The sequence below is a fragment of the Nematolebias whitei genome, chromosome 1 (assembly GCF_014905685.2).
Source record: "Nematolebias whitei isolate Nwh7 chromosome 1, NemWhi1, whole genome shotgun sequence".
Lineage (NCBI taxonomy): Eukaryota > Metazoa > Chordata > Actinopteri > Cyprinodontiformes > Rivulidae > Nematolebias > Nematolebias whitei.
The window spans coordinates 21,943,884-21,969,801 of NC_056498.1; the positions used below are offsets into that span (position 1 = coordinate 21,943,884).

Consider the following 25,918-nt stretch of genomic DNA (forward strand, 5'->3'; position numbering starts at 1 on the left):
AAGAGCCCCCCCCCCAGCCATTGTCCAGATAAAATGTGACATTCATCTTCAGCTCAGTTGAGGTTCTGTTACATGTCCACGGCCTTGGGGAAGGGAGGGGTGAGGAAACAGTCAAAGCATCTTTGTTGTTTTCAAAACATTCCAGGAGGAGTTGAGATAAGTCTGGCATCAAGGCCACAGTTTGGGTCAAGCAGAACTCGTGAATTGTTGTTTCTGCCTTTAAAGTCTTGTTGTACATATTCTCTGATGGAAACTCCAAAACAGCCAAATTGATCCTTTACTCCAAAAGTCAAGCTCACAGCTTATCCAGATTATTCCCACCATTCATGAGTGCTGCCAGGAAGATCACAGTCCTGATAACAGCTGCTCCAACTCCCTGACACAGCTTCCCACATTCATTCCGAGCACTGTTGAGCTTCAACACATCCACACGAGTTTGTAGACAATCCAGATTTCATCAACCCAAACCGCAAAAACCAATTGTCACCATGAATCCAATTGTTTCTGTCGAGGTAAGAGGGTCCTCCTTACCCTGACTCCTGTCGGGAGAAGTTGTTCGATTTTGTTGAGAGACCAGCTGATCCTTCGAATTAAGAGATATGCAGAAAAAAAAAGAGGCTTTTTAAGGGTTTAAGGGTTCACAAGACAAAAGAGCGCAGCATGGAAGCGGGGAGGGGGGATAGGTGAAACATGTCTGTTCCACCGGAGAATAGAAGGAAAAAAAAAAAAAGATCCCCTCAACACCTTGGTTGCACCTAGAAATTCTGTCCATAAAAGTTATGAGCAGAATCGGTGACAAAGGGCAACCTTGGCAGAGTCCAACTCTCACTGGGAACGAGCCTGACTTACTGCCAGCAATGCAGACCAGGCTCTGACACCAGTCGTACAGGGACCTAACAGTCCATATCAAAGGGCCCGGTACCCCATACTCCCGGAGTACCCCCCACAGGGCTTCCCGAGGGACGCGGTCGAACACCTTCTCCAAGTCCACAAAGCACATGTTGACCGGTTGGGCAAACTCCCACGCACCCTCCAGGACCCTGTTGAGGGTGTAGAGCTGGTCCAGTGTTCCACAACCAGGACGAAAACCGCACTGCTTCCCCTGAATCTGAGGTTCGCCTATTCGACAGACCCTCCTCTCCAGAACCCCCGAATAGACCTTACCAGGGAGGCTTAAGAGCTTTAGCCTCAACCTCACAACTTAAATGGGAAATGACCCAAAATACAAAATCTTATTTTATTGTCTGAGTGATATTAGAAAGCCTTGTATAAATTTTAAATCAAGGCCAAGGTTCTTGGTTGTCATTCGCATCACATGTGGTACATGAGTTGGAATGAAATTGTGCACTCAAGGTCCCAGTTACACCCCAAAATAGCAAAAATGTAAAGTATAAAAAAGAAATGGTATACTATTGTCCATTGCTGTCATCATTCTTTGTTGAAATCAGGTCTCTCTTGTAAATGAGTCCTCGAGGCTCAATGGGATTTACCTGTCTAAATAAAGGTTGAATGAAAAAATACAAGGATCTAAAATATATGCTAAACCCTAATAATGTAACATTATACGGTATATTAAACAGCGGCCTGAACATGAGTCTGTTGTGAGCAGATGGGTATGAGTACAGCAGCTTAAAGGCAAGAATTCAGCAGCATGGGTGATCAGCAGCACAGACGAAGTGACATATCACTAGTTAAAGTGGCATTACAGTGATTTTTCTGGTTATGGATTTACGAGTCCAACAGCTTCAGGGTAGAAGCCGTTCCTCAGTTTAGTGGCTCTACACTTAATGCTCCTCAACCTCCTTCCTGAGGGGAGCGGTGCAAAAAGTGTGTGTGCTGGGTGAGTGGGGTCCTTCATGATGCAGGTGGCCCTCTTCCTGCACCTGGAGGTGTAGATGTCTGTGGTGGGGAGACAGTCTTCTGTGCAGCCTTCACCACTCTCTGCAAAGCTTTTCTTTCTGCAGCTGTGCAGCCTTCATGCCACACGTTGATGGTGGAGCACAGGATGCTCTCCACTGCACACCTGTAGAAGGAGGTGAGGACTGAGCTTCCCAGACCAGCTCGTCTCAGCCGTCTGAGGAAGTAGAGTCTCTGATGAGCTTTCTTGATCAGGCTGGTGGTGTTGCTCCAGCTGATGTTGTCATTCAGGTGTACACCCAAGTACTTGTAACTGGAGACATATCGTCCTATGTTCACAGGGGTTTGGTGTGCTTGCTCCTTCTGAAATCCATAATCATCTCCTTCGTCGTCTTCACATTGATGTGGAAGTTGTTCATTCATGAAGAATGTTTGGTCATTCAATGTTTTACCTTTTTCCTTGTTGAAAATGTTTTTTTTTTAAATCACCAATAAATGCTTTCATTAGCAGGGTCTCAGTTTGAATTCTCAAATACTTCTTTAGGATAAAGTGTTTTTTACTTTGACCTTCCTACAGTACTCAGCTTAGAATTTTTTTTTTGTAATGCCTAAATCAACACACCCCTGTGACCCAATGGTTTTATTCCATTCATGCAGGACCAACAGATCTCCCCTGGCAACCAAAGCAGGCAGGGCTGACCGGCTCAGTTTGATCGCCTTCGGCATGTGTGTGTGTGTGTTTGAGTGTGTGGTTGATGACATCATCAGCTTTAATAGTCAGCTGCTGCAGCGAGAGCGAGAGCGAGCAAGAAAGAAACAGGAGGGGAGGGAGGACTCAGCATTTACACACTCATGCACACATGCGCAGTCTCTCGCGCTTACACAGCCCTACTTGTCTTCCTTCGGTAAACATGGCAGCAGCAGCAGCAGTGAATGACACAAACGGCCAACAGAGCCTGCTGAAGCCTAGCTCGATTTAGCCTAGCTTCATCTTAGCTGTCAACATGGAGGAGGACGACGCCACAGCCAACCCCTATCTGCCCTACGACGGGGGAGGGGACACCATTCCTCTGCAGGAGATCCCTAGAAGAGGTACGCCACATCTCCTTCGATTCTTTCCTCACGCCTCTCTTGCGATTACTGAGACTGATCTGCTGCTTCTTTCTTAGCGAGTGCGTGAGTTCCTATGTCAGGCAGACAGGTTAGGTAATTGTCACTGATGATAATGATGAAGAATGGAAACTGGAAAGCCTGTGTGAATTAGATTCCTTTGGAGAAAACAGCTCCTGTAACATCTATCTCTGTGTTGATCATTAACCGGCTGTGTGTGTGCCAGAGATGAAGAGATAAAAGGTTGCTTGACTCTGGAAGCTTGAAGCAGTGACTGAAGAAAATAAAGATTTAAAGGGTAACTTTTCTACTGAAACACACACAAGCTCTTGGATTTGCGTATGTTATTTTATGTTCATATAAATGTAAATATAAGTTGTGTGAGGACACCTGTTGGCAAATGACAGGATGGTGCCTGAAGTCGTGAGTAACTGGCTCAGCAGGATCAGGTTGTTGCTTAATTTTACAATCATTTTATGACTGTTTCAAGTTCTTGACCCGTATCTTCTGTGTTTTATCTTTTCATACGAGGCCTCTAAATAGATTTCCTCTCAGTAATATGAGTGCCTTTGTTCCTTTTTAGATTATTACAGTGAGCGAGCAGAGTTAGTACAGGTCTGCTTATTCTACCTGGAACAAAAACCTAGATCTGCAGATTTTTTAACTTTTTTACTTAAGTAAAAATATGCTTTTTATCAGCTTCAGATTACAGTAGTTTGTGTATTTCATTTGGTAAAATGTGATATTTATTTTTTTGGTCTTGGCCATAAGCAAAATAATAATAACAACAACAAATTGCAGTTCAAACAAGTTGAGTAGTTTGTCAAAACTGTGTACTGTTTTTGCAAAACAAAACCAGTAATTTTGGCATCTGGAGGTCATTAGCCTCCAACCTTCTCCCAGCTGTTAAAAACCAGCATGTTGGATGTAAACACAAAATTCCAGCCTCCTTATAATGCAGAATGCAAAGTCTTGAGGATTTTTCCTCTGTGATCCATTTATTTAGCTATTCTTTTCAGTAACGCAGGGACTCTGTTGGTCTGCTCAGCATGCTGGTGTTGGCCAGCACCATGTCTTCTCAGGCTGCACTGAGTGTTTGAGGGTCAGTTTATGATCACATGACAGCTGAACAGACTAACCCTGCTGAGCCACCGTGTCCTAACCCAGCTGCCTCTAAACCTCCCTGATCTGATTTACTCACTACTATAGTAGGAATATTGAACAGAATGCAGAGGTGGTCTCCATGCATAAGACAGAAATATTCTAATAAGTACAATTACTAGTAGTTTACTGATACTAGTTATAAAGGCTGAATTAAACCTTGCATGTTTTAGAGAAGTGGAACTGACAGTCAGCAGACCTGTGCGCGCTGATGAGGCTTGTAGTCCTGATGCAGGCTAAACAGAACTGCAGTGTCACTGTGCTAAAGGGACTGAAACCGAGGCCTTATTTTTCTGTCTTTTGTCTGCGTGCTCGCTCAACCGTCAAATCATGTTGCTGGAGACACATCGGTGCTCCCCTTAGGTTTCTGTTTTCCGTGTCGTCACCATCGCTTTGTTCCAATTCAGATGAGAGCTCCCTACTAGTGCAGTATCACAAAGATGGGCTCATCAAATTTATCGTGTGATTTATTTTGTAAAAGTTGAAAAAAAATTTTTTTTAAGGCATAACAATTTTTGTTGTTTAAACAGACGTGATTTTGTTAAAACAATCTGTTTTAGTCTTTAGTGAAAAAATTGATCTTCGTAACTCCTGTTTACCATAAACACCCAGTTTGTGCTGCAGAGATAAACCATTTATCCATCATGATGTTTGTGTGGACGTGTGGTCATTTCTTGTTTTGCAGTTTTTGTGGCGCTATGAAATTTTTCTTGTCTGTCTTGTTGCTTTTTTGTCAATAGTCGGGCAATAAAAATATCTACATTGTTTGTTGTTTACAGTAAATCCTAAGGACACATAGGCCAAATCATAGACATATGCAGTAACAGACTAAGACCCTGTTTACACGACAGCAATCCAATGAAAACAATTTTTTTCCCATTTCTATTAACACATTTACATGAAAACGTTCTGCAAACCGGATTCCAAAAAAGTTGGGACACTAAACAAATTGTGAATAAAAACTGAATGCAATGATGTGGAGGTGCCAACATCTAATATTTTATTCAGAATAGAACACAAATCACAAATCAAAAGTTTAAACTGAGAGAATGTATCATTTTAAGGGAAAAATCTGTTGTTTCCAAATTTCATGGCGTCAACAAATCCCAAAAAAGTTGGGTCAAGTCCATTTTTACCACTGTGTGGCATCCCGCTTTCTTCTTACAACACTCCTCAGACGTCTGGGGACAGAGGAAACCAGTTTCTCAAGTTTAGAAATAGGAACGCTCTCCCATTCATGTCTAATACAGGCCTCTAACTGTTCAATCGTCTTGGGCCTTCTTTGTCGCACCTTCCTCTTTATGATGCGCCAAATGTTCTCTATAGGTGAAAGATCTGGACTGCAGGCTGGCCATTTCAGTACCCGGATCCTTCTCCTACGTAGCCATGATGTTGTGATTGCTGCAGAATGTGGTCTGGCATTATCGTGTTGAAAAATGCAGGGTCTTCCCTGAAAGAGATGACGTCTAGATGGGAGCATATGTTGTTCTAGAACCTGAACATAGTTCTCTGCATTAATGGTGCCTTTCCAGACATGCAAGCTGCCCATGCCACAAGCGCTCATGCAACCCCATACCATCAGTGATGCAGGCTTCTGAACGGAGCGTTGATAACAACTTGGGCTATCCTTGTCCTCTCTGGTCCGGATGACATGGCGTCCCAGTGTTCCATAAAGAACTTCAAATTGTGACTCATCTGACCACAGAACAGTCTTCCATTTTGCCACACTCCATTTTAAATGACCCCTGGCCCAGTGCAAACATCTGAGCTTGTGGAGCTTGCTTAGAAATGGCTTCCTCTTTGCACTGTAGAGTTTCAGCTGGCAACGGCGGATTGTGTTCACTGACAATGCTTTCTGGAAGTATTCCTGAGCCCATTCTGTTATTTCCTTGACAGTGACATTCCTGTTTGAGGTGCAGTGGCGTTTAAGGGCCCGGAGATCACAAGCATCCAGTAGAGTTTTACGGCCTTGATCCTTACGCACAGCGATTGTTCCAGGTTCTCTGAATCTTTTGATGATGTTATGCACAGTTGATGATGATAACTTAAAAGTCTTTGCTATTTTACGCTGGGCAACATCATTCTGGTATTGCTGCACTATCTTTCTGCGCAACAATGGTGGACTTGGTGATCCTCTTACCATCTTGGCTTCTGAGAGACACTGAAACTCTGAGAAGCTCTTTTTATACCCAATCATGTTGTCAATTGACATAATTAGTATTAATTGGTCTTCCAGCTGTTTGTTATATGCTCAATTTCCTTTTTCCAGCCACTTATTGCTACTTGTCCCAACTTTTTGGGGATTTGTTGACACTGAAATTTTGAATCAACATATTTTTCCTTTAAAATGTTACATTTACTCAGATTAAACTTTTGATCTGTCATCTATGTTATATTACGAATAAAATATTACATTTGCTATCTCCACATCATTGCATTCAGTTTTTATTTACAATTTGTTTAGTGTCCCAACTTTTTTGGAATCCGGTTTGTATTTTTTTCTGTTTACACAACAAAATACACCGGGACGTTTTTGAACCATTGCACTCTGGAACCCGTTCTCAAATTGTGCCGTTGTCAGAGAAAACATTCGCTATTTTTGTGTAAATGAACAGTACAAACGCAACAAAACTTCCATTTTCACCAGAAATTGTTCTTGTGTAAACAGGGCCTCAGTGACTGGTTGTATGGATTTAATTCAGTCTGACAGATATTGTACTAAAATATGACGGTAGTATACCTGGATTATTGAGCATGGACTTTGTTATGGCGGTAGTAGTTGAATTTTTCTACACATTGTCCAAATACATTTAATTGCATGAGATCATTGCCTAAGACTTTAGCAAAAATTCTTAGACAGCCCTGTTTGTCTGTTAGCAAAATATCTCAAGGACTATGGATGGGTTTTAACAAATCTTTTAGAAAATAATTATTGTAATGTACACCAACTGATTAACTTTTAGTCAACGCAATCGAAAATGGATGCCAAAGCTAGCTGACATTAGCCAACACAAAAAATGGCCACATCTAGGTGAGTTTTACACACGTTGAGCTAAAATTTCATCTTCTAGTAGCTGAGAGTAGCACACACACTTAGCGTTACATCTCAGAATTTCCAGAAATCGAGCATAGCGTTATTTTTCAGGTTTGACCAACACGGCTCCAGCTCTTTCTCAGCACATGATGATGGCAGTCTTAAAGTCCGGCATGAAAGGCTGTGGGTGGTATGCATTCCTTTAAAGGATTCTAGACCTTTAGCTTTATTTATTTATTTATTTTCACTTATGTGCAAACGTTATCTTCAGGTTCAGAAACGTCACGGATCAGTAATTTCCAAAAACCACTCCTCCAGATCATTTTTCTGCTGAGTCAACATTATCGCCCTGATCTCCCCAGCTCTCCATTACTCTCGCATGCACATGGTTACTTGTTGTCTTTATTAAGACATTTATTCAGTCCAGATCTTTGTGTGCAGCCCAACCCTTAATCTAACCTTAATCCTAGCTCTAAATTCTGTCTTTAGACTTTTATTTTCACAAAAGAGATTGGTTGTGAAAATGTTAGTCATGCTAAATATGCTTTTGTTCAGTTAACAAAAAAGAAGAAACGCCATTTGTTTTTGGACAAATGTCTTAGACTAAAACCTTCACATTGAAATATTTTTCTCTTTTCAGATTTTTGGGAAGGGTTTGTGTCATGTCAGAATAAATATACCATTATCCTACCTACATTTTTTTTAATCCCTTTTGTAGCAAATGTCAAAGCGAGTTTTATGACCTCTTTTTGAGATTCTGTTTACTTACACTGGAAAACGTTACTAATTTATTTAGTTTTTCTGCCAACAAAATATTTTTGCCTATTGTTTTTTCTTGCTCCTCTTATAAAGGCAAATATTACAGATGTAATGCCACTTCATAATCAGTTTTATTACTTAGATGAGCACTAGCTAATGTTTACTTTGTTTAATATAGATTACAGTAGTTTATCAGCCACGAGCAAAGCTTTGCTTGGTGCTTCCTAAAGCTGCCGTTGCCATCAAGGATTGTTGTATCTCTGAAAAATGCTAACAGGAAATTATTTACATACAGGAAGCAGTATTTCTATGCTAGCATTATGATTCCTAAAGATCTTGGTTGAAAACTTGCTATAAATTACCCCACCCTTTCACACTGTGTCCTTAAATTTAACAAAATTGTCAAGCACCAGCAGGTCTAAAACTATAATATGCACTGGTAGAAAAGACCTGATACAAACCCTGAGAAATACATTGATGTTGCTAATGGCTTTGAGAATCACCTTGTGAGTTCTAAAATACTATTTTCTGTCAGACTGTGTTGTTCTAGTTTATTTTCACAGATTAAACTGAAGAACAGAACAAATAGTCTTTGTGACAGGCTCTTTGTAACTAAGCACCTAAAACGTCTGTTTAAATCTGGTTCTTTGCTAAGTTGTCTGATATGTGTTGATACAACACTGGCTCATCCCTTGAGTTAGGAAACATTTTATTATCTGAATCATTCACAAGTCCAAGTTGAACCGCTTAACAAAGAAACGGAAACATTTCCCAGGAAATTTCAGGTACTGGATGAAAATTAAGTGATAAAATAGCTAATATCAAAAGTTTGTATGAAGAAAGAGGGAGCAGATATTAGTTTTGTTGCAGGCCCACAACAGAGAGATTGGTGGTTTATGTACACACAGAGCTGTGATGTCACAGCCCAGCAGTGCAAATTCAGCACATAGGGTGCATCTGACCCAACTCCCTGCCTATATTGTTTCTTTTTATAAACATAGGTTGTATGATTTGACTGAAATTACACAGTAAACATGGTGTAGGGTGTCAGTATTTTGCTAACCTCTGTTTGACAGTGTGTATTACGGCTGTGTCAGCAGATCCTGAAGCTGTAGTTTTTGTTAGAGTATTATAAACCACATGCAGTTTGACAGCAAATATATATATTTTTTTCCTTTAAGAAAACATTATCCCGCAGTTTCCTCTATATGTGAGAGTTAAATTTCTCTGACAGTGATCAGTTACCTACAACCTGCTAAACCCTCAGTAACATCCTCTGCTGCCAGCTGAGTCGGAATGCTACAGGAAGCAACAACGTGCCTGGCTGACGTGCCATCGTGCTTAACCGTATTTTAAGAATACTAGAAATTGCGTCCCCGCCTTTTTCAGTGTTTGAGAATGTAAACCAGCAGGAAGCAATTTCAAGTATCTGCCATTTAGGGAAGCAAGGTTGTACAGAAGGGCAGTAACCTCCATACAAAAGCCTCACCTACACACACACTCCCAACAGTTCGTCACACTGTCCGTCACAGTGTGACGAGAGACTTTTCTAAGCCTTTAATAACTAATTAAAATAAAACGTATTGGGGAAAAATACATTTGAAAATAGAGCAGCAAATTTTTAAAGACAAATATGCTAATCAGCATCAACCCATCCATTATTTTTACCCGCTTTTTCCTTTGTCAACACTTTAAACAACTATTTGAAGTGCATTTTTTATTTTTTAATCAGGAAAAAGTCTCATTCATTTTACATGAAGGGGTAGGACTTAACACTTGTACTGCAGCTAGCCACGAGGAGGCACAGATCTTTTTTTTGTGGCTTCAACTTCTGGATTCCAGTTCTATTTTTAGCTGTAATGTATATCATTGTGTCACATGTCTTTTCATTTAATAATGAAGACTATCTTCAGCTAAACATATAGGAAAATTATTCTTTGACCATTCAACAAGGCGCAGGGGTCGACATAAGCGGTTTCCGTTTGTCAGAGACGACCTGTTTTCATCTCGGACAACCAGATCTCTCCTCTATAATCAAGTGAAACGGTAATGTTTGTTTACATGGAGGAGGCGGTACTTAAAACCTCTACTGAAACCAGCCTATGGGAACCCTGGTCCTCTTCTGGCTTCAACATCCAGGTTACTGTCAAATGTCTAATTTTTATTAATAGTTCATGGTGTAAAAGCAATATTTTCTGTTCATTTAAAGCAAGATGTTAGATGTTATTACTGTTTTTCTTATACATTTTATTGTTGGATGTAACTGGGACCCTGTGTACATAATTTCGCTCCACCACATGTACCACATGAGGTGCGAATGACAATAAAGAAACTCTGACTCTCTGACTCTGACTCTGAAGATTGTGAGGTACCTATGTGGATCGATCTGATTTCTTGTCAGAAAAAGAAGAAAGCTTCAATAAATTCAGTTGTCGCTTGACTTTCTACTGCAGGTAAGACACTGATTTCTCTAAAATCTTCATGCAACCCAGCTTAAAAATAGTTTGTCCAGGCAGCTACCAAATATTTTGCGTGTGTTGCGATGCCACATCCAGCATCTTATCTCATATTTATAAAATCTTTTCAACTCATTTTTATGAGCTGCCCGTTTCATTTTTACATGTTTACAAGACTGAATCTGTTTCTGAATGCTCTCAAACATCCAAAACAAGTTGTGTTTGAATCTCTTCCTCTCCTCACTAGTCTTTGTCTTTTATCCTCACAGAACTGTCTTTGTGTCGCAGATGAATACTTGTGTCATCAGAAGTAGGAGGTTAAGCTCCGCCTTTCTCACAGCTTCAAATGTCACTAGATGCCCCCCTCCCTTATTTATCAATGATTCTTTGTGTCAAAATGAATATTGACTCTAAATTTTGCCATAAAACAACCCACTGTTTCTTCTCTGTTACATCTAATGTTTAGTAGTTCTGGTTTTTAGGGTGACATCAGCTTTGGAGTCTGGATTTAAATTAAAGCCTCTGCAGTAAATCCTTATCTTGAATAAAATAAATCTGTAGTTTTCAAAGGTTTACAACTAAAAACCTGTCCTGAATGATGTCGATTCATTTTAATGACCTCTAGAAGTTTTCTTTAGTGAAATAAAATCATCACACTTCAATCCACAAAGAGAAATGGTTGGCCTGTAAATCCTGTGATTGTCTTTAAATAAAATAGTAGAAGAAGAAGAAGAAGAAGAAGCCCTTTGGCTGCTTCTTCACGCTCTTTAAATATGAGTGGAAGTGAGTCAGTTTGAACCTGTTTGACCAGTCAGAACAGATCAGAGTGATGTTCTGGCTTTAAAGCTGTGTTAGGAGAAAATCTCTGTACTAAACCTTTGTATCAAAGTTCTTGTTTTCTGTTTTCTCCTCGGAATTTATTTAGTTTTTCCAAAAACAGTTAGAGAATTGTTTTCTTTCTCTCTTTTTTTTTTTTCATCATTAAGTTATTCATCACTATATGATACATGCAATATCTGATTCGTGACCTTTTCTGTTGGTGCAAGACTTATTGTTTTATTGACATACGCATGGTGTTTGAATTATTTAGTTTATTTTTTACTTTGTCTACAATGAAAACTGAGCAAGAACTGTTCCAGATAAGCTCTGATCCAACCCTCTAACTTTGATTAACTGACCTTGGTAAAGTCACTTTGGTCACATTGTAATGAGATAATTGAAAACTTTCTCCTGGATATCAGTGGTTATAATGTTTTGTGTCCAAAGATTAAATAAATGTTAATGATAATTTAGATTATATGTCCTGAAGTTTTTTTTTTCTACATCAGTCTTAAAGGAAAGGTCTGTATTTCTTTGAAGTGGAGTTCTTAGAGGTATTATCAGCAAATGATAAAAATCTACAAGAGGACATGAGCGGGATTATCATTTTAAAATATCATCAAATTAAAGTTTCTCTCATAGGAAGAAAACAAACTAAATGCTAGTCAGATACACAATGGCAGGTCGAGAATCACAAGCTAAGATGGAAATAGTATCAAATGAAAACAATTAAATTTTAACAATTCATTTAAGGAAATTAGATCAATTTGTTCTCTTAATATCTTTTCTATCTTATCAAGATACTCAAAGCTCTTTACAGACTGTGTCCTCATTTACCCATTCATACAGCACTGTATATTTCTGTACAAAGATTAATCAGAGCTTTATCACATTCATACACTGATGGGACACACATCGGAGGCAATGAGGGGTTCAGTGTCTTGCCCAGGGACACTACAGCATGCGACTGCTGGTGAAATCGAACCCCCAACTCTTGGAAGATGACTGCTCTAACCACTCAACCAGAACTGACCCAAGAGTAAGACTGAAAGTCTAAGAACTAAAAACAAAACTGAATCTCAGAGGTGACGGGGTATTTTAGGGCATTTTCAGTCATGGGCTCCAAACTTTGGAACAACTGCTCCCCAACATCAGGCAGGCCACCCCCCTTCCTGTTTTCAAATCTGTGCTCAAACACACCAGTTTTCTCTACCATTTCACACAGTGCGAGTTGATTTCGTAATTTTGTTCTGTGTTTTTATATTTAATGCTTTTAATTAATGTTTCAGTATTATCATTAGTGTAATGTTGTCCATTAATTTACTCTCACTGTTGTCATTGTTAAGCACTTTGGTAACAGCTGCTGTTTTAAATGTGCTCTATAAATAAAGTTTGCTTGACTTTTGCAACTTGTACGTGTGCAATTTCTGGAAACAGACATGACTTTAGTTTTCAGTGTAAATAACCATAGACTTCCATATAAAATAGTTTATAGTTTATAAAATGGCTTAAAAAATAGTTTGGAGTTGTTTTTAGATGACAGCAGTCTGCTTTGGTCTTGGCCTAACTATTAGCTGACTAGCCATTAGCTGGTCTCCCCCTAAAAGAACTTCAGCCTGTACATCAAACTGACAACCCTGAGCGGTTTCTGCTGCAGATGAGATACTCATTACTAAAAACAACTCCATAAAACACCACTTCAACCAGAACATTTCCTTTAGCCTTGCTTCAAGGTGGACCGTGAATGTTCTCAGAATCATAAGTCCTGTTTTATTCCCTTCAGGGTGTAACTACGCCATGTCTAACGGGGGCGGGGCCCCCAGCAGTTCCACCCACTTGTTGGACTTCCTGGAGGAGCCCATTCCCGGCGTGGGCACCTACGACGACTTCCACACCATCGACTGGGTCCGCGAGAAGTGCAAGGATCGGGAGAGACACCGGAAGGTGAGGACGGACAAAACAAAACTTTAAAATCCTAAAACGTTTCAAACACACCAGCATTGTTCTAAATCAGAGTCAGAGAGTCAGAGTTTCTTTATTGTCATTCGCACCTCATGAGGTACATGTGGTGGAGCGAAATTATGTACACAAGGTCCCAGTTACATCCAACAATAAAATGTATAAGAAAAACAGTAATAACATCTAAGATATGAACTAAAAAAAACATCAACTAAATATACACTAAGCACTCATAACATAAAAACATTGAACATCAGCACAAACATGAACATGAGTCTGTGAGCAGATGTGCATGCATGAACACATCAACATTGAAACAGATCAGCAGCAACATGAAACAGATCAGCAGCAACATGATATGGTTTTTCACAGTGATTATTCTAGTTAGAGATTCATGAGTCTAACAGCCTCAGGGTAGAAGCTGTTCCTCAGTCTAGTGGTTCTACACTTAATGCTCCTTAACCTCCTTCCTGAGGGGAGTGGGGCAAAAAGTGTGTGTGCTGGGTGAGTGGGGTCCTTCATGATGCAGGTGGCCCTCTTCCTGCATCTGGAGGTGTAGATGTCTGTGATGGTGGGGAGGCTGATTCCAACAGATTTCTGTGCAGCCTTCACCACTCTCTGCAAAGCTTTTCTTTCTGCAGCTGTGCAGCCTCCATGCCACACGTTGATGCTCGAGCACAGGATGCTCTCCACTGCACACCTGTAGAAGGAGGTGAGGACTGAGCTTCCCAGACCAGCTCGCCTCAACCATCTGAGGAAGTAGAGTCTCTGATGAGCTTTCTTGATCAGGCTGGTGGTGTTGTTGCTCCAGCTGAGGTTGTCATTCATGTGTACACCCAAGTACTTGTAGCTGGAGACCACTTCCACCGCAGATCCTCTTATGTTCAGGGGGGTGTAGATGTTTTTGTTCCTTCTGAAGTCCACAATCATCTCCTTTGTCTTCTTCACATTGATGTGAAGGTTATTCTCTCTGCACCAGCTCTCCAGGTGTTCCACCTCTTGCCTGTAGCTGGACTCATCATTGTTTGTGATGCATCCCACCACCGCTGTATCATCTGCAAACTTTACAATGTGACAGCCTGGATGGGTAGCTGCACAATCATACGTCAGCAGAGTAAACAGGAGGGGACTCACCACACATCCCTGAGGAGAGCCAGTGCTGAGGGTTATGGTGGAGGAGGAGAAGTTGTGGATCCTCACTAACTGTGGTCTGTTTGTTAAAAAGTCTAGTACCCAGTTGCAAATGGAGGGGCTTAGTCCTAGTGTGGATAGTTTGTCCATCAGGGTTTGGGGGATCATGGTGTTGAAGGCGGATGTGAAGTCCACAAAGAGCATACGGACGTAAGAGTTTTTCTGCTCCAGGTGGTTGAGTGCAGTGTGGACCACAGAGGAGATTGCATCCTCTGTTGATCGGTTCTCACAGTATGCGTACTGATGAGGGTCCTCGTTGATGTTGATTGTTGTTTTGATGCGAGTCATGACCAGTTTTTCAAAGCATTTAGTGACTATCGGGGTGAGGGCCACTGGCCGATAGTCATTCAGACCAGTCACTGTAGAGCTTTTTGGGACTGGGATGATGGTGGCAGTCTTCAGGCAGGTGGGAACTGTCTCCAGGGTAAGTGAGGTGTTAAAGATGTCTGCCAGCACCTCGCAGAGCTGATCAGCACATTCCTTCAACACTTTTCCGGGGATGTTGTCTGGGCCAGTTGCTTTGTGCGGATTAATCCTCCTGAAGGTACTCCTTACTTCTGCTGAGGTCAAATAAAATATCAATAAATATCCTCAGACCAAAAATAAACAATATCTTATATATAGAATGGACTTTCAGAACATTGTTAGGGAATCAAAGAGTTTTATTTGAAGTAATCCATGTTATTACTCACAACAAACGGATTTCCTTGCGATTCATTTCTTTTTCACAAAACTTTTGTAATTGATTAATTCAGCAAGAACTCAAAAAAATTTTGTGCTGAACAGGAAGCATCTGATTTCTGGCTTCCTGCTGCTGCAACCGTTTGGACCACACGAAGAGTACAGAAAAAAAGAGTAACAGAAAACAAAATCTCCTGCGTAGAAAATCTAGAAAAACGTTTTGTTTTAAATAAGCATTGCATTTTTTTATTCTTCTGACCATTTGTTGTATGAGTCAATATCCACTGTATTTACTTACACCAGGGGTCGAGTAGCAAAATGAAACGACACACAATCTCCCTGCCGTTTATTGCTGCGCACTCATCCAAATGTTGACTCAGTAATTTAGACTTCCTGCAAATGTTTCAGCTCAGATCTTCTGTATGATGATAAGAATTTAAATGTTGTTTGAACATTTTGTTTTTATGACCCTTTTATTACCTGCCTCTCGTGAAGTGATGTAATAAAGTGATTTACTGAAGCACTAGAGGAAAGTGTGCCACTAGACTGCAGCTAATTTGCATTGTTTGTTTGTGTGTGGGCACAGATAAACAGCAAGAAAAAGGAGTCAGCATGGGAGTTCACCAAAAGCCTGTACGATGCTTGGTCCGGTTGGCTGGTTGTGACACTCACCGGATTGGCATCAGGTAACGCACCCGCTGAACAACAGTGCAAACGGACATGCAGAGTTATCTCCTGTGCTGCTGACTCGCAGGTTCTGCCTCAGGCTGCTTTAATCTCCCAGTCTTCTGCTCTCGATGATGAGCATTTCTCACGAGCACACTCTGACCTACAGAACCAAAGAAACAAGCTTCAGTCATCGTCTCTGTAAAACTCCCTCCAGAGAGGTTTTTATTAAGATTAAAAAAATAAATAAAGAAATTTGACAAGCCTTTGTTTAGTTTATGTTAGGGGACAAATTGGCAAAAACAAAATTCTTGAGTTTTTTTATTTATTTATTATTATTTTAATAAAACATTAGTGGTATGAACTGACTTTATTCAGTTTAAATGAAGTTGTAACAATTAAGACTTCAAATTTGGAACATGTTGGCCTCTAGATGACATTAATAAATAAATAAAATTACCTGATTTAAACATCACCGAGTTTCTTATTAAAATGTTATATTTATTCAAAGGATAGTCTTTGTTTGAATAGATTTAGTAAAATAGGCGCAGTATTGATGTAAATAAAATGTACACTTTTTAGACTAGAACTCGTGATGCTACAACTGAAACATTCGATGGGTTTAGAACATGCGACCTGATTTCCACCAAACCGTCTTCTTTTTCTGCTTCCTGGTTCCTCCTCTCCTCCACCTCCTCTCTCTCCACTGCTTTTTTCCCTGTTTGGTTCCCTCTGCCAGGCGCTTTGGCCGGCCTGATTGACATTGCTGCCGATTGGATGAATGACCTGAAGGAGGGCGTGTGTCTGAGCGCCATGTGGTTCAACCACGAGCAGTGCTGCTGGACGTCCAACGAGACAACCTTCGCTGAGAGGGACAAGTGTCCTCAGTGGAAGAGCTGGGCTGAGCTAATACTGGGGCAGGCTGAGGTAAACCAACACAAACACCAGGGAGGGAGATCAGACTTTGTGTGTTGCCATTACTTGTTTCACTGAATGTTGTTAATAGGAACACAGCAATATGCTGCATCCATTTACTGTATGTGATTTGTGTTTCCACTGAGTTTTAGCATGTTTCCTTCCTGTCTGCAGGGCCCCGGCTCATACATCATGAACTACTTCATGTACATCTACTGGGCTCTGTCCTTCGCCTTCCTGGCTGTCTGTCTGGTCAAAGTGTTCGCTCCGTACGCCTGCGGCTCGGGGATCCCTGAGGTGAGAGAAATGACGTATTTGTGAATCCCTTCTTCAAAAACACAACTGAAACTTCCTTGCAGCTGTGTACAGAACCTCTTTTTGAAACATCTTACACATTTTATTGATCTTTTAGAATCAGAATCAGAATAAACTTTATTGGCATTGCACCGAGATACAACGCGAATATGTACGTACAGTCGTCCGAAAGATGGGCGGAGTGCACGAAGCTGCAACTATAGAAAGCGCGGCCATTTTATCCTTATCAGATAATAATCTTAGATGGGAAAAGAGGGAGAAACATGAGGGTAGATAGTGGTATTACAAAAAAGATCTTTCACATCTTGTCTATCAGGACACGATTTGAGACATTAAAAAAAAAAAAAAACTCTACCAGCAAGCACAATTAAAACAGGATTACATTTGCATTTGACATCAAGGTGTTGATATTTAGTAGTTTTTTTAGGTTGCTGATGTCTGTTTCACAACACCAATCAATTTATGTTAGGTGTTAGGTGTCACTAATTCAGCAACGCATCAAATACAAAGTATTAACTGCTGCCACTTGAGGAATTGGTTCTGTGCACTTTCTGGCATCCCCAGTTTCTGTTGTTATGCTTGTTTTCTTTTTGCCATAAACTGCCCCAACATTTTTCACTTAGCAAGCAGTAGAGAACTACTACTGAACTTGCCGCTGTACACGTCGCACCGCCATACAAGTCACATCAGTCCAAGTATGTCTAATAAAGTAGGGAACAAAACAAATAAGTCGCTTTGCCGTATAAGTCGCATCTATTACATGTCACCGCTGATGCATCACGTTTGTTATGCATCACCGCTGACCACCTAGAAACATGGGCCGGTGTTGTGCCAAAAATCGATTGGCTGCCAAATGGCTGCCGCGAGAGCATGCATGGGAGGACTTTAACAAGAATTTAACAAGTTTAACACTTAAAAACAATTATTTGTTTGCTCAACATTATAGTAAAGGTGTGTCTCAGTCTAACATTTACTTAATAAATTCACTTTAATGGTCAAATCAGCTGCATTTCACCTGGGTGGTGCGACGAAATGCAGCTGATTTGATGTTTGCTCCAGGAGTTCTAGAGCGAGACGTTTGTGGCCTATATGGCAAGCCAAGTGTCTCATTAATAGCCACTTTTACCTATTAATGAGACGCATGGCTTGACATATTAGTCGAGGGCCCCCTAGCAGCTGAAAAATTGTATTGTTCAATATTTTCCATGTCAGAATGAATGAAATTGTCATATCTCAGCCCAAAATTGGGTTATAAATATAGGAAAAACATAAATAAGTGCTTCGCCATATAAGGGCATGCAAATTTATGCAAAAAAGGTGTGACTTACACGGTGAAAAGTATGGTAGTTAGATCAACACCTTGGCAGGGTTTCTTAAAGGCTTTAGAAAAGGCTGGTTGAAACCACTGATAAGAGTTTTTCATCAGTTTTATGATTTGAACTTATTTAAAATAAGTCATATTCTTGAGTTCAGCTTGTTTTTTATATTGAAGAAAGCATATTTGATCTTCACAATGTCTGATGTTTAGTAAATGTCCAACTCGACTCTAAATGAGAACTTTATTCTAACGTTTATCCTTTTATTTCCAGTCGGCTGAGCATATAATGTACAAAAAGACACTGAAATGGTATAAACATAGTCTAAAGCAAAATCTGCTTATATTGCTAATCGGATAATATTTTATGATGTATTTGTTTAATTTTGAGCTAGAAATGAAAAGTTCTATTTGTCACACAACAGTTGCATTACATTTTGCGTTTACATTACTTGAATTTGGCTTTGTGTTCCTTTTAGCACCTTTAGTCATGTTTTCCCTCTGCCTCCTTCAGATCAAGACAATCCTGAGTGGGTTTATTATCCGAGGCTACTTGGGCAAGTGGACACTGATGATAAAGACCATCACTCTGGTTCTGGCTGTGGCGTCTGGCCTCAGTCTGGGGAAAGAAGGCCCCCTGGTCCACGTGGCCTGCTGCTGCGGTAACATCTTCTCCTACCTCTTCCCAAAGTACAACAAAAACGAGGCCAAGAAGCGTGAGGTGAGGACGATGATGTTTAAGTCGTGCATGACCCTTTGAGAGATGGTCCAGTTGTTGATGACTCTGCCCTCTCAGGTTCTGTCTGCTGCCTCAGCTGCTGGTGTGTCTGTTGCTTTTGGAGCACCAATTGGAGGAGTCCTCTTCAGTCTGGAGGAGGTACATCAGCCCATCAAATTATTAATGAGCATTCAAGTTACACAAAATAGTGCTTATGACACAAATGTGCCTTAAATATATCCTCTATAAATAACCTTGTAAACTCTCCTGACCTCTCCAGGTGAGCTACTACTTTCCTCTGAAGACTCTGTGGCGCTCCTTCTTTGCTGCCCTGGTGGCAGCCTTCGTGCTGCGCTCCATTAACCCCTTCGGTAACAGCCGCCTGGTACTGTTCTACGTGGAGTACCATACGCCGTGGTACCTCTTTGAGCTCATCCCTTTTATACTTCTGGGAGTGTTCGGGGGGCTCTGGGGGGCCTTCTTCATTCGAGCCAACATCGCCTGGTGCCGGCGGCGCAAGTTGACCCGCTTCGGCAAGTATCTCTTGATTCTAGCTGCTTGTATCATTGAAGCCAGAACTCTTTAGCGACTTCTTCACAGTCTGACGTTGTCTCTCCTCAGGCAAGTACCCAGTGTTGGAGGTGATCCTGGTGGCAGCCATCACAGCAGTGGTCGCATTCCCAAATCCTTACACTCGTCAGAACACCAGTGAGCTGATAAAGGAGCTGTTCACTGACTGCGGTCCGCTGGAGTCCTCTCAGCTCTGCCAGTACCGCAGTCAGATGAACGGCAGCACAGCTTACACCGACAACCCCAACCAGCCGGCAGAGCCCGGCGTCTACTCCGCCATGTGGCAGCTCTGTCTGGCGCTCATCTTTAAAATCATCATGACTATTTTCACATTTGGACTGAAGGTGAAGTTTGATTCCAGATGAGCCATGTTCCGTTTTTGTTTTACCATCACTAAAACCTCTGGCTGCGACTCATCCGTAGGTACCGTCGGGTTTGTTCATCCCCAGCATGGCCATCGGAGCAATCGCAGGGCGAATCGTTGGCATCGCCATGGAGCAGCTTGCCTATTACCACCACGACTGGTTCTTGTTCAAAGAGTGGTGTGAGGTGGGGGCCGACTGCATCACTCCCGGACTCTATGCCATGGTGGGGGCTGCAGCGTGTCTGGGTGGGTCAACAAATAACACCGCCATGGCGTTGATCAGAACTTCTGTTAGTTTATATAAAAATATTTTTTTAAGCTATCAAAGCTAAGAAAAAAGCTTGTGTGCATATAAATTGTTGGTTCTGCTACTTCTGTCTTGTTTTATTTATTTCAGAGGCTAAAACTTTTGTTTAATATTTTCCTTTGTGTGTCTTTAAGAAAGGCCTCGGTTTTAAAACTAAAGCTCAAGGACATATTGATCCAAGGGCAGCAGGAGGGTTAATATTTCATTTTGAGATGTTGTTTACTGTATTTTTCAGCCTATAAGTTGCTGTTTTTTGCATAATTTGCATACCCTGCGACTTATACACCGAAACAACTTATTTGTTTTTCCCCCCATATTTATAACCCAATTTTTGACTGAGTATGACCGTTTACATTCATTCTGACATTGAAAATATTGAACACTACCATTTTCAGCCACTAGATGGCACTTGAGTAATATGGCATGCTGTTGTGTTATGTAATAGGTAAATGTGGCTATTAATGACACAATCGGCTTGCCGTAGAGTGTCACCTTCTTCCAGCTCTGGGATCATGTCTGGAGCAACCGTCAAATCAGGCTTCATTTCGCTGCGCCGCCCTGGCAAAATGCAGTTGATTTGACCATTAAAGTGCATTTATTAAGTAAAAGTTCAACTGAGACACACCTTTACTATAATGTCGAGCAAACAAATAATTGTTTTATGTGCTTATCTTGTTAAAGTTCGAAGAAATGTGCAGCGTTCTTCCTAATTTCCTCCCTCTGCGCGCCTCCGGAGCACCGAGGCAGCGAGCACTTTGGAAATGCAGCTGATTTTACCACTACAGTATATTTATTAAGTAAAAGTTCAACTGAGACCCACCTTTACCATAAAGTTGAGCAAACAACTAGTTGTTTTTAGGTTGTTATCTTGTTAAATTTCTAATAAAAGCACAGCGGGTCATCCCTCTGTGCGTTCTTACTTCCACAAATCGGCTTTTGAAATGCATCTGATTTGACTGTCAAAGTGCATTTATTAAGGAAAACTTCAACTGAGACACACCTTTGATATAATTTCGAGCAAACAAATAATTGTTTTTAAATGTTAATCTTGTTAAATTCTTGTTAAAGTCCTCCCTTGCATGCTCCCACAACCGCCATTTGGCAGCCAATCGATTTTTGGTTGTCAGCGGTGACGCATAATAGATGCGACGTATACGGCCAAGCAACGTATTTGTTTTTTCCACTTTATTAGACATATTTGGACTGATGCGACTTATAGGGCAGTGCGGCGGAAAACACGGTAATTGTTAATTCTTCAGTTTGTTGCACTCTTTTCCATCTGTAGGTGGTGTCACTCGTATGACCGTCTCCCTGGTCGTCATCGTGTTCGAGCTGACCGGTGGTTTGGAATACATCGTCCCCCTAATGGCTGCTGTCATGACCAGCAAATGGGTTGGCGATGCCTTTGGCCGTGAAGGAATCTATGAGGCTCACATTCGTCTGAACGGATACCCCTTCCTGGACGCCAAAGAGGAGTTCACGCACACGACGTTGGCCAGAGACGTGATGAGGCCTCGAAGCAGCGACCCGCCGCTGGCGGTGCTGACACAGGACGACCTGACAGTCGAGGAGCTGCAGGGCGTCATCAATGAAACCAGTTATAATGGTTTCCCCGTTATAGTGTCCAAGGAGTCGCAGAGACTGGTGGGCTTTGCCCTGCGCAGGGACATAACGATTGCTATAGGTAAACCTGCAAGAGAGGACAGAACAACATTGAGCAATGTAAAATGATACTACAGCTTAGTATGCTTGTCTTTTGTTCCTGTTATGTCAACAGAAAACGCTCGTCGCAAACAGGAGGGCATCATGTTGAACTCCAGGGTGTACTTCACTCAGCATGCTCCCACCCTGCCGGCCGACAGCCCTCGACCCCTCAAGCTGCGCTCCATCCTCGACATGAGCCCCTTTACCGTCACAGACCACACCCCCATGGAGATTGTGGTGGACATTTTCAGAAAGCTGGGGCTGCGCCAGTGTCTGGTCACGCACAACGGGTAAGTAGGATATTCACAAACTTTGTCTGAGTGGAAGGATTTATTCTCCTGGTCTCTGGTGATAATACGACGGCTGGTCCATTCTGAGGCTGACCGATGTTGCCTGGTGCCGCATGGTCTCACAGATTCTGCATGACCCGGTGTAACGGCTGCACTTCCTTTGTCCCTTCACTAAGCAGTAACGTGTGGTCTGCTCCAGCTGCTAACTTTAAACACTAACCACAGGTGACATGTTGGAGGGGAAATTGTGCGCATGAATCAAAGAAACAGATTGTATTCTTGTGATCTACTGTTTCACAAGATCGGTTTGTTGCTATGGTATAAATATTTTGACTGTATTTTTGATTTTTTTTTACAAAAGGTGGAACCAAATTAACAGCTTTTCTTTATAGTTATGGTGCAGGCTTAAATGAGTTCCTGTCTAATATTGGATTTGAAGAGTGTTTCCTGCTGGTGGAATGAAAAGTTAGGAGGTGTTTGTTCTTTGAATAACTTATTTAACAGATTAATTCCCAGTTTGCTGGAGAGAAACTGAGCAGCAGTGTTTATTTATTTGTTTTTATTTGGTTGTTTAGTTATTTTGTATTTATTAAAACTGTCAAATCAAACTTACAAAAAGACCAAAGCCATCAAAGTTTGTCTTTCAAAAGTTTATCTTCACTCGTCTAGTTGTTTTTGCCTCAAATTTACACTTGAAACTTGTGTTTGAACAGTTTGTAGCCTAAGAAAGTTTTTGATATTTGAGAATATAGAGCCTGTAGTTTACACAAAATCAGGTTCGTAGTTTAATTTTGGATATTGTATTGGAGGAGTTTATGTTATTATATCACTGTGTTTTATAGTAATATCATTAAGTAAAAAAGAAAAGAAGCCTGTGTCGTAACCAAAAGGTTTCAGGGAATTCAGAACAATTCTAAACAATGTTTCTAAACTAAACGCTCTAAAAGAGCACAGAATGTCATGATCTCCGCTCTCTCTGCCACCTGCCAGCGCTCTAGGCCACGCCCACTTCTTTGCTGCAGAGCGGAGATCGACACACTGCAGGAGGGAGCTTCTCCTGCACATGTGGACTGCACACAGGTGCAGCAGGTGCTAAATAATTTAAAATTTATTTAAAATTAAAAAGTCCTTGCGATTTTGTGGCTCATCCATGAATCAGCCAATTGTATGTCATGTCCACTTACTGTGAAAAACAGCAAAAGAGCGAGTCCGCGAAAGTCAAACCTAGGCCTGTCGCAATAAACAAATCAATCGCATGATAAATGAAAATTATCGACCATGTTTTCATTTATCGACTTCGTTTCTTCGTGTCTCTCTTTCTACTGAAGACGCTGGATGACAAAAAGCTCAACTCCAGTGTTCTTCAATGACCCCTTCCTTTCTCTTTGTTCTTTAAAATCTGTTTTAACGATCCAAAATTGCGTTTCTGGATCGTTAAAAGCAGCTAAGCTGAGAAGCTAAGCTAACAGGCCGACCTCCAGAAAAAAAATCTCCGTCTTGTTGAAGCTCCAAAATTCACGGTTGAAACCCGTGCCTTCGTGTAAAAGCTTGTTTTTCTTTGCAAAAAGAAACTGAGAACTTGCTTACTGATTTTCTTTTAAATTAAAAGCTTTGTGTGAAAATTGCTATGCTAAACAGCTCAAACCACACAGAGCATCTGCCATTTTGAGAAACAAAAAAAAAAAAAGGAAAGAGACAGCCCATGTCGTGTCAAGGGGCCTCCCTCCCATTTTTCTTAGAGACACTCTGCTCGCTCCCTCACTATCCATCCTTTGGTTCAGTCTTATACTGTCATCCGGTGGTCAAAACATGGTACTACACAAAAAATAAATTAACCAACGTTTATTCTTAAATTTGACAATAATTACTAAATATTGTCAAATTTCAAACAATGTTATCGTTTATCGCAATAATTTCTGAGACAATTAATCGCCCAGCAAAATTTATCGTGACAGGACTAGTCGAACCACAAAGTAGCGAGGGACTTCTGTATTTATATTTACATTTCTGACCTTCTGTCAGGCGTTGGTCCAGTCTGCAGTCTGCCACCTGACAGCAGCTGAACGGCTGTAGGAAGCCACTGTGTTTTTATGGCTCACCAAAGATTTATCCGCTTTATTTGTTTTAATCAGAAACAAATTCTGTGAAAATGTAATCTTACAATAATAAAAAAATGACCAATAAGATGCAGTTAAAAATAAAAACGATAACTCGGTAGGTAGTTGCATTAAAAAAAAAAACAATTAATAATAAAGAACAATTGTCCCCTCTGTCGTGGAAAAAAAGAGATTCCCAAACGATCAGGTGTTACACACACACACACACACACACACACACACCCCGCACTGTGGAGCTGTTATCAAAGCAGCTGCACACGACAAACGTCGGGGAGTTGTGGAAGATGAAAACACCTCAAGGACCTTCTCGGAACATGTCACTGTGTCTAACATATCAGTCAAACCTTGAGCATAATAAAGACGATCTCCTTACTGATCAAGACTGATTATAATATAGAGGAAAGATCATGCAAGCATTTTAATATCAATACCAACAAGAGGGAGTAGGCAAAATTATGAATTATAGATAAAAAAAGTAAAATAACAGAGCATGGTGAGTGCATATTAATTCCCTCGACACCCTCTTTTTCTTAAAATCTTTAAATGCGTAATACGGACACTAATATTGCTTTAAGACAAAATCATTATTGATTTGCAATAGGTCAGAGGACCTCAGGTGAACTTGTGCGCGTTGAAGTGTGATTCTGTAGAAAACGTATGAATAAATAATATCTTACTTGTTGACAACTTTTTGATTGACCTCAGTTTGGAGAAAGTTTAATTCTGATTGGACTGACAGCTGGTCTGAACGCAGTCGAAACCAAAGTGGATTGCAGACATCTTAAAGCAACTCCAGTCTACAAAATACACGTTCATCACAAAACGAGTTTTCAAGAAAGAGTATTTTATAAATCAGAGTAAAACTTTGTTTCTCCTAACTTTTTAAAGAGCCATCTGCAACAGGTAAGATAATTGTTTATACCATTTCCACAAAGTCCCAACTTCATAAAAGCTGAAATATCGTTTTAAATCTTTTTCTGGTTTTGGTCTTTTTGTGAGTTTTAATGATGATTTAAAAATAAATAAAGACACTCAATAATAGTTTTAATACTTAGACATTTGAATTTATTTTTTCATTGAACTTTATGGATTTTTAAAAATCATTTTGTTTATTTGTTATTTTCAGTAACATTTTCTTTGAATATCAAGTTACGTTAGTTTTTTAACGTTATATTTGATTTGTGCTGCTGCTGTTTGTTCTCTGTGCCTCTCCTCTGTTTGTTTGTTTGTTTGTTTATTTGTTGTTGCTGTGGCCAGTGTGCTGAGTAACAGGTGTGTGTTTCAGGATTGTGTTGGGCATCATCACAAAGAAGAATATTTTAGAGCATCTGGAGGAGCTCAAGCAGCACACGGAGCCCCTGGTGACTAGCCCCGCCCCTTTCACACACACACGTGACCTCTTCCCCCACCCACTATCGCACCTTGTCTCTTAGGCCACGACTCCTAGAAGTGGTGTGGAAAACTGTGGACCGTTCTCAGATTCATGTTGGAACTTTCTTTTCTCTCTTCACACATTCTGTTGTTGGCGGGTTGTTTGTTGTGTGTTGTTGACGACATTAGGAACCATCTTCAGCTAGGTGCTCTCTGACCTCCATCTTTAGCTAGGTGCT

General features: G+C 40.8%; 1 protein-coding gene across 3 annotated transcripts in view; it reads left to right on the forward strand.

The window, feature by feature from the left end:
* clcn3 (chloride channel 3) overlaps window positions 1–25,918 on the forward strand; it is a 52,625-nt gene that overhangs the window by 18,058 nt on the left and 8,649 nt on the right. For 2 of the 3 annotated variants that reach the window (XM_037675617.1, XM_037675624.1), the window contains 12 exons: window positions 12,980–13,140; window positions 15,614–15,713; window positions 16,433–16,620; window positions 16,783–16,905; window positions 18,753–18,959; window positions 19,035–19,115; window positions 19,237–19,489; window positions 19,578–19,870; window positions 19,950–20,136; window positions 21,483–21,881; window positions 21,975–22,191; window positions 25,594–25,669. In XM_037675617.1, coding sequence (XP_037531545.1) covers window positions 12,980–13,140; window positions 15,614–15,713; window positions 16,433–16,620; window positions 16,783–16,905; window positions 18,753–18,959; window positions 19,035–19,115; window positions 19,237–19,489; window positions 19,578–19,870; window positions 19,950–20,136; window positions 21,483–21,881; window positions 21,975–22,191; window positions 25,594–25,669 — 2,285 coding nt within the window. Of the gene's footprint in view, window positions 1–2,711; window positions 2,950–12,979; window positions 13,141–15,613; window positions 15,714–16,432; window positions 16,621–16,782; window positions 16,906–18,752; window positions 18,960–19,034; window positions 19,116–19,236; window positions 19,490–19,577; window positions 19,871–19,949; window positions 20,137–21,482; window positions 21,882–21,974; window positions 22,192–25,593; window positions 25,670–25,918 lie in introns of those variants that run through there. The other variant, XM_037675632.1, reaches the window with a different exon arrangement.